The 9407-nt window shown below is 36.8% G+C and overlaps 2 protein-coding genes across 3 annotated transcripts; one reads left to right on the top strand and one right to left on the bottom strand.

Annotated features, from left to right (window-relative positions):
• Positions 1 to 571: 571 nt before the first annotated feature.
• On the bottom strand, positions 572 to 5038 carry LOC122138641. Of its 2 annotated transcripts, XM_042732075.1 has the most exons (3): positions 5004 to 5038; positions 4289 to 4395; positions 572 to 4071 (listed from the first exon to the last, which is right to left on the bottom strand). In XM_042732075.1, the coding sequence occupies exon 3, from the start codon at positions 4054 to 4056 to the stop codon at positions 2560 to 2562; it is 1497 nt and encodes a 498-aa protein (XP_042588009.1). In that variant the 5' UTR covers positions 4057 to 4071; positions 4289 to 4395; positions 5004 to 5038; the 3' UTR covers positions 572 to 2559. The 2 variants fall into 2 exon arrangements, with proteins under 2 accessions (XP_042588009.1, XP_042588008.1); XM_042732074.1 differs by lacking the exon at positions 5004 to 5038 and having other exon boundaries at positions 4289 to 4797.
• A 226-nt stretch (positions 5039 to 5264) lies between these two features.
• LOC109058131 lies at positions 5265 to 8817 on the top strand. Its single transcript, XM_042732076.1, has 4 exons — positions 5265 to 6542; positions 7506 to 7938; positions 8114 to 8323; positions 8573 to 8817. Exons 2-4 carry the CDS (start codon positions 7507 to 7509, stop codon positions 8786 to 8788), a joined length of 858 nt encoding a protein of 285 aa, XP_042588010.1. The 5' UTR covers positions 5265 to 6542; position 7506; the 3' UTR covers positions 8789 to 8817.
• Positions 8818 to 9407: the final 590 nt, after the last annotated feature.

The raw sequence follows: 9407 nt of genomic DNA, 5'->3' as shown, positions 1-9407 counted from the left end.
TTGTAGCCGTTAACCCAGCAGTCCTGTGGTTGTCTCTCCATAACGGTTACATTTGATGTAGACAGAATCTCAATGTAATTCTCATATTCTTCATAAGTCATGTTGACTTTATGAAGCAGTTGTGCAATTGTTTCAAAATATTGAGTGCAATCATTTAGTAGATCCCACACTTTTTGAAGTTGTGCTTTAGCTTTTTCAACAGTACCATGATCTCTGTCTTCTATTGATTCATCTTGGTCTTGTGATTCATCTTCAGGAGGAGGTCTGGGGCGAGTTATCGTGGTTCTGTTAATGGGTGGTTTAGGAAATCCAAATCTGCAGTGTTTTTTGTTTTTTCTACAGGACTTGGAGTGGTTTCGACTGTGCACCTGTACTTCCGTTACAATTCTGTGCAGTTCTGGGTCTTTGTTTGGGTCTGGTAATTTACATGAGATGTAATTGTCAATGAAATCACACACATCCTGATCTTGATCTTTTTCAAATTCTGGAGCTTCTTTCACCCAAAATAAGCAGTGAATGTGCGGAGGAGAACGTTGTTGTTGTAATTCCACTCTTTAAAAAAGTCCAATAACCTCACCAAGAGGTTGAGCGGGTGACATGATTAGATCTCTCATTAAGGCCTCAACTCGTTTCTCAAACATTCGCATTACTGTGACTGGGTTGCTTCTCAGGATTTCACATTTCTCAGACCAGTCTAATTCAGAGAAGTTCACACTTTCACCTTGTTGTGCTTTAATAGCAGTTATGACTTCAGGCCATCTCATCTCAGCAGCACTAAACGTACAGAAAAATGTGGGTGTGCCCAGCTGTCTCAGCATAGCAAACAAGTCACGCAGAGTTTTCTCCCAGTATGCTGGAGTCCCTCTTAATGGTTGCATGAAACGTGTTGCCTCCTTATTATTCACAAGCTTTTCTAACTCCTCTTTGTCTTGCAGCAGTGAACAGTTTATTCTGCGTCCATCACGGGTCATGGGTTTTGCTTTCCTCAGCTGAACAGACATACTAGATGTGGCCATGTGCATTTCAGTGACAAACTGAGCAAAGAAGATATAGTTTGTGTCTCTTGCACAACGATTGTCAATAGAGAACAGTCTTGTGTTAAAGTATCTGCTAGGGGAGACACGTTTTGCTCGATCAGGCTCATCAATGGTGTTCATACCATCAGGAAACTGCACCGGGAAAGCCAAAGATTCTAATTTAGGAATCTTAAACATACTTATAGGTGTATTTCTCTCTGCTGGGGCAATACAAAATATTCCATCTTCATAGGACAACAAGTGCTGGCCAAGATCTGGGGGCTGAAGACATGTATCCAATGCAAGACCAGAGGGCTGATCTTCAGTATTCTCAGGGTCATCACTAGAATCATTTTGTTCATTTTCATTGCTCGATCCTTCAGTGTTGTCAGTTCGGCTGCTGCTTTCAATATCCATTTCATCATTAGGGGCACTGACTTCATTTGTACCTTGTTCATGCTGATTAAACATTTCTTCTTCTGAGACTGTGTCATTTATAGTAATATCTTTATACTCTGAATGAATTTCTTTTAGTTTTCTTAAAGCAGACAAAACTTTATGCATATTCACAGTCTGAAACTGATAGTGACCTTTGTACCCCAGACGTCTTTTTAGCTTCACTGTTAGCATCTGAGCTTCAGTTCTTGGTCTTGGTAAACTATTTACTGTTGTTTCCACTTCAGATGCAACTGATATTACGGCTCCTTTTATAGCTCTCTGTTGACCTTTCGGAAGCGTGATAATTTTAGCAAAGGGAATGTACTTTGCAATAACATGTCTCTCAAGAATATTCAAATCACTGAGTTCAGCAGGAATGGGAGTGAACTGAAGCATATTAGCTACAGCGATATCTGGCATGAAACCTCTCATCAAGGTTGTATGGCAACAGTGACAGATCCATTCTGTTTTCCTGTTTTCTAAGGCACATTGATCAGGGCAGTCAGAGCAGATGTGGACATGGTTTCCACTTAAGCAAAGTGAAGAAACTGTTGGATTCTTTTGATATCGGTCACGATCACAAAGACGTACTTGGTTTGAGAAGAGCACTCTGGCACAGCATGTGCAGACATATGTTGGTCCTTTTTTAACAACATCTCTAAAAGTATTTAAAGCTCTTAAAACTACTGGATCTTGTATTATGTCAGACTGGCTATTTTGTTGTGTGTTTCTATGCTGGCGCATAAGATCCATTTTTCTGTATTTCCCCTGAATGCGTTGTGCACATTGAATCTTGCTCATTTCGTTAAGAGCGGATCTTTTTTTTTGTACTTTAAATAAGTAATACATTTTTTGGCGGGTCCTAAACTGTACATCATTGTGATATCGGTGATTCCAATTTAATTTCCTTTTCTCATAGAACTCAGAATCATTTCTGCACTGATTTGTATAATGGTCTTTTTTCCTTTGCTTAAAAATGGGGTCTTTTAAATATCTTTCAACAATATGTCTCCTGTGCTGTTCATTACATTTAGCATTGGTCCTGTACTTTTGATTTATACATTTCTTTTTCCTCTCTCTGAATGGCTCATCATTCCTGTACTGTTCATTTATGTAAACTCTTTTTCCTCTCTCTGAATTGCTCGTCATTCCTGTACTGTTCATTTATGTAGCTCTTTTTCCTCTCTCTGAATTGCTCGTCATTCCTGTACTGTTCATTTATGTATCTCTTTTTCCTCTCTCTGAATTGCTCGTCATTCCTGTACTGTTCATTTATGTAGCTCTTTTGCCTCTCTCTGAATTGTTTATTCCTATAATTTTGAATCATATAGTTTTTTTTACTTTTTCTAAATTTAGCAATATTCCTGTAATTGCTGGTAAACCTCGCCTTTTCTCTCTCTCTGTATTCATCAATATTTCTATATTTGTGTTGCATTGCTTGTTTGTGTTTTTCCCTGTAAATCATATTATTCCAATAGGTCTTCTTCATAGCTTCTTTATGTATTTGCCTGTATTGGTTACTTTTTTTATAGTCATAGACTTTATGTAAAGTCGGTTTTTTCTCATTTGCGTTTTTCTTTTGTGCTAGGTCTTTGCGCCATTTTATATTATAAGCCTTTCTCTTTCGAATCTTGTTCAGTTTCTTTGACTGCTCATTTAAGTTTGTCTTAGTTGATGAAACTTGGCTGAACATTTCCTCATGTAGCTGTTGAACTGAATCTTGAAGTTGTGAAATGTCAGGCAACCGTTGATTCTTGTTTAGACCTGTGTTCTCAGGAGAGACAGATGGCTGTGTATTCCTTTCAAGCTCAGGGCTGGTCACACAATGCTGAGTATGTACACAACTTTGCATTAATGTATTTACAAATGATACAGGTAACAGATCAAACTGATCTTGGTCTCCTAAGATCAAATCTGCTTGCAACACTAATAGCAATCTCTCTATCAAATCTTCTAAAGAGGAAAACGTCAGCATTAAAGCCGTACCTGTGTCTTCATCAGTAATCATGCCGTCAATTGTTCTGCAATGTGAATCAAAATAACCAAACCTCCCTGACTGATCTCTAAACACAGCAATACATGAATGTCCACTTAACAGCAAAGCATCGCTCACATCACTTCTGAGACATTGCAGTGTGTTTGCAAGATTTTCATAATCACCTAGTGCAGGTGTATCTCTTAGAAATCCGAACCTCCTAGGATGTTTTATGATGGTATACAACTCTGAATTTATCTCCACTGTGCTCGGTAGCTCATCAAAGCTTAAAAAGTTATGCACAAATTGTCCTGTGCTCTGCAGTGTTTGTTTAACTCTAGTGTAAACTGCATCACCTTTCTGTAAAATGTTGTCTAAATCACTACTGCTTAGCTCATTACATTCTTGATGGACTGCTAGGAAGATTAAAGAATTGCAAGTACACTGGCGGCCTCGCGAGTAAAGGTTGTACCTAGGATCAGTTTGACAATGTGATGCCCTAACAGACAAAACATACGGTTGTGCATCATTCATACCTGACACAGAGTTGGTACTGCTAACATCTGATGCAGCTTCAAGCTTTCTGCGCTGTTTCTGAGATTCACTCCTCTTTCCTTTTCTTGGCATGGTGTTGTTTCACCACTGGGAAATAAACGTGGTAAATATGTAATAATGTATTTAATAGTACGTTACTGAATATATAGAGATAAAATATCTTGATACTCAAAGGTAATATGCCTTATTGTTTATCGTCAAATCAGTGATCCTTGAAGACAATGTAAATGAAAATACAGTGTAGATGAAAGTACATTTACATCTCTCTTTCACGGTTTCTGAAATTGTAACTCAGTTTTCTTACCTGTTTTTTCAGATTACGTTTCAGAGTCAAAGATTTCTCTTTGCAATATCAAGTGTTTTTGATTCAGAGGTGATCAGAGATCAGTATTTGGGTAATTTTTCTGACCGCTTTTCAAAGATGCGTTGGCAAGCGTAGTTTAGGTGCAAAAAAGGTTAGTAGCAAAGAAATGCAGTAGCATGAGCGTGGCCAGTTGTCAGTTGGAAGAGAAAGAATGGAAAAGAACAGAGGCATGAGTTTAAATTAGTAAGCAAGATAAAGATTTGAATGAAAATATCAAGGTACGGACAGGAAAGGACAGGACAGGTTGGGACAAACGCACACAGAAAACAAAAAAACATGTTAATTACAATGTTCAATACGCATTCACTAACATATATTTTAAAATCGTACATTTAACTGGATACTGACAAAATTAAGATATAAAAGAATTACGTATTTTCTTCTTTTTACAAAATAAAGTACAATGATTAAAAAAATACTAACAGTTACAAAAAAAAAAAAACACTATACACTATTAACATCAGTTGTCATTGAATACATAAGACAATTACTTACCCATCTGAGGGTGAAACATCTCAAAATGCACTTTAAACTAATTTAAATATACGATTACTTTCAGTTTACTCAGTATGCATTACTTGTCTTCATGCAATACAAATATTAAAAAATAATTACTTTTTCACACAATACAGTATGTGTTAACATAATTACTTACACAACCTATGCAACACTGGCCTATGAAAAAAAAAATAACCTAAGAAAAGGAAAACTTTGTTTTAGTTTTGTTTTATTGACATACATCAAATACAAAAATCATAATACTAAGCACAGTACAATGAAAGCAAACAATTTAAGAGATCTATAGCTTATATCTGAACATTAAATGTAGTCAGTATGTTTATGTTACCAGTGACTTCAGACTCCCAGTATTGAGTTGCAGTGAAAGAACCACCCCAAGATGACACAACCTAAAAAATAAAAATACATAGTAGATCTACGTTAAACTAAGCAAACTATAGCATTTCATTTTGTACAGTGTACTATTATAGATGCCTATGACAAGTGAACAATTAAACAAAAAGAATCCTAAACTTAAATGTCCAGCTTAATTTACTTTCTAAAGTTTCAAATTAAGTGTAAAAGACAACTCCAAAGACGCTTCTAATAACTGGATCTGGCAACACAATGGCTGCGCCTGCGCTCTCACTCACAGCTCTCTCAGGCCTCGTTCACTCCAGCAGCGTTAAACACTGACGTTAAACATTCTTCTAAACTTAATTATACATGCAGACACTTATATGAGTACTGTTAAACAGTACATTAATCAATTAATGAACAAATGTGATTTTTGAAAATATTTTTTTACCGAGGTCCGGACCTCCGTGACCGAAGCTGGATAAAACTCCACGTGTAACCACTTGGCTAAAAAGTGCAATGCACTTTTGTTACGTTTTATTAACAGTGCGCAAAACACAACCCCCACGTCTCTCATCTATTTCACATCCATAGGCTTGCTGATCGATTATATTTGTTTTCTTCTGTTTGACTCCCTAACCTACATAATTTAACGACCTTACATAGTTTGCTAAAAATACATCACAACATTAGCATACTGACAATACCTCGCCCAACATGTATACTAAAAACATGTACATTGAACAAATATCCTTAATAATGCTTAATTACATACAAAACAGATTCCCATTATTACTTAGCACATGTGAACTAAACAGCCTATTTGTATTATCCAAAAGATTGTATTATAATATTTTTACACGACTCACCAACGCTTATCACTCCGACACATACACGCCAAACTTCGGTAACCCGTACGCGTCTTCTTCTTGTATATTTGAATGACGGTTGGCATACAACGTGAAGGTGTATTACCGCCACCTGCTGGTTAGGAGTGTGAGCCAAGTTCGCAAAACCCTTTTCCTCGCGTTCGCTGCCTGATTATTCAAATTATATAGCCTATAATCCTTGACAACCATATATATATAAATTTATTTTTTCAATAGCTGAAAATAATGAAATTGACTAATTTACGATTACGATGGGTGCTCTTCATTATCATTATGAGTATTATTCTTCTTTCTAACAAGAAGAAGAAAAAAGTCAGGCAAATCTACTAATGCCTTCTTCTCAGGACCCATTACCGCAATGAGCCAGTTGCATATCTCCGCCATCTTGTGCACCTAGGCCATACAGACGCATACACTACAGACACACCTACAGGAAATCCATTTCACAGGTAAGTCCTTTATTAAATCATAACATTTATAAATATTTTGTTAAGTAACAGGCTCATTTTGCATCACTCTATCCATAACCATTAAACATTTATACAGATGAATTAACAAACATACCGTATTTAACCATATATTCAATAAAACAATACCAGGCGCCATTATCTTTACAGCGCAATTCACGGCATACGATAAAAGTCTTACTGTTATTATTTTTTCTTTATTATATTGAATATACTGTCAGTGTTTCACAGTACAAGCCACTGTAATTCATAAACCTATACACTTAAACAGCTATAACCTTAAAAACACACATTTGCTTACCATATAGGCTACATTTGACTGTAACAGAGTCGCCGCTATTGTTCCCTCTCCACATTCGCTTATCTGTGCTTTTCACGCACATTACTGCATTGCTTTTTATACCATTCTCTTTCTCAAATTCCCAGTTTAAACTGTTTAAATATTTTATATTACAGCTACTTTTAACACAACACTTGATATTATAGAACTTGTTTTCCTCCCTCGATTTTTGAACTCAACTCAAAACTGTTCATCAGCCATGTCAAACTAAAAGTCCCATTGTTTGATGTTATTTTCTCTTCTCCCACGTTATACGTAGGCTATATTTTCATACTATTACACATCTTTTAGTAACATATTCATATTTATTTTTTTTATATTATATTTGATTATTTTTTGTTTAAATTTTTATATTATTACATATGTTTTTTATTATTTATGTATATTACCTAATTTATATTAAATGTCTGATAATTTCCTTTGGTTCGCTACAACACTTTATTATATGCATTTTCTTTATGCTCCTCAAATCATTTGTAACATACTACCAACAAAATAAACACACTATTGAAACTCTTCGCCGAGTTTTACAATATCACTTTCTAGTTTACTGTAGTTTATTTGTTTGCATTGTTATTAACTTTATTCTCCTTTTTTGCCCTCAGAATGGCTACTCCATATACTCGTCCATCAAGAATTACATGCAAATGCATTCAGACCCGTTTGGTAAATAAAGCAGAAACATTCATATACACAAAATCTAAAATTGAACCTGCAACATACAGGACAACGTCAGTCTGTGCCCTCACTGATAATGCCAACACCTACCTACACAAAAGATCTGGCCCAGACCCCGAATTTGAGGAAGGAGCTAGCTACATTTTAAAGAATGTGACCGTCTCTACCAGAGATGGGCAAGCCCATTTGCTAGTCGGGCCAGCAACACAGAAATTTCGCACAGCTCCACTTGTGGTCACAGAGGATGCAGTAAAAGCTGCACAAGATGCACTCTGTCCACCCTCTACACCCATGTCTGGCAACGAAGACAACGTGTATTCAACGCATGGATATATAACTCTTCAAGGCCAAGTGAAAAAAGTGAGTACCTTTATCACTCTATTTCTCTCTTATTCAACATATACTACTGCAAAATACATGTCACGTGCCTAGACGTTTTATACGTTATATATGTCATATACTTACACCTGCTCAAAATAAACTTACTACGGTGCTTACCTTTAACATTCTTGCCACCTTCTCTGTACTTTCACAGCTACAAAAAGTGAGGATGACACGATCATCAATTCCCATTTTAAATATAAAGCTGCTGTGTGGTGCTGACCAACTTGATATCTCCCTGTGGAAAGAAGAAGCTCTCTGTGGCTTACACATTGGAGACGACGTAGAGATCACCCACCTTTATAGTGACAAGGTGCCTCGAGGAAGAGAAAGTTTTCATTCCTCTCAGTACACAACTGTTAAGGTAATCATGATACAATCATTACAAAAATTGAAAGACACTGTACATCTATCTCCCTGTCTGTCTATCTGTCTATCTATCTATCTATCTATCTATCTATCTATCTATCATGTAACACACACAAGCAAAATATATACATTTATATTCTAAATCTTTAATAAAATCACACACTTACTAACAACAAACAACATTACACATACCAAGATGTTTGGTGTAATCAATTTTTTTTTTTTTGTTTTTTTTTTTTTACAGATTAAGGAGACTCCGCAGACAAAACAAGAAATTGAAATTCTGGGAGTATCTCAATCAGAAGACACCTACACTCTTCTCAGCACTGATGACGAAGTCTACACAGTTTCTGCAGAGTTCTACACTGGAAACTTCACCAGTTTCATTGAGGAATTACCCATGAAGATTCTTGTGGAACATATCAACAACCGAATCGTTGGTGTCACACCACTACTTTAAGCTTCTCCTCCTAACCTGAACTCTTACAATTTTTCTCCTTGTTGGTTTCCTGTAGCTGTATCCCTTCTAGCTACAACCACAAATATAACACATAAAATACTGTATTTGCATTCCGGTTCTGTAATCAGCGGTAATTCCATCACCTGCGCGCTTTCACATGGAGCAGCATAACGGCTCTGTGTAGTAAATGAAAGTGCGCAGGTGATGGAGATTTACCGCTGATTACAGAACCGGCTTTACTGACAAGCTGCGCATCAAATATCGCGTGCGATTTATAGTGCAGCCCTACTGCCTAAAAATATAAAGTATTGCTCACTAAACCAAACTAACAAGACACGTGTTAGCGGGCTACATATCGGACTACACAGAGCTTGCAGAAAATATCATAACACACAAAGGGAATGTTTCTGTCACCCATTAACAAAATATTTATGGCTGATTACCTGAGATCGTCCAGGATTTGCCTGCTGACGCTGATTATCCAGCTTCACGCACCTGCCACAGCAGCCACGAGTCGCATTGGAGTGACGTCAACTCCCCCTTGGACTGATTGGCTAGAGGAGCAGCTGTCAATCTAGAACTTGTGGCCCAATGGTGACGCTGAAGCCCGCCCTGATTT

The sequence above is a fragment of the Cyprinus carpio genome, chromosome B10 (assembly GCF_018340385.1).
Source record: "Cyprinus carpio isolate SPL01 chromosome B10, ASM1834038v1, whole genome shotgun sequence".
In the NCBI taxonomy this organism is placed as follows: domain Eukaryota; kingdom Metazoa; phylum Chordata; class Actinopteri; order Cypriniformes; family Cyprinidae; genus Cyprinus; species Cyprinus carpio.
Note: the sequence above shows the minus strand (reverse complement) of the source record. Positions and strands in the feature narration are given on the sequence as shown.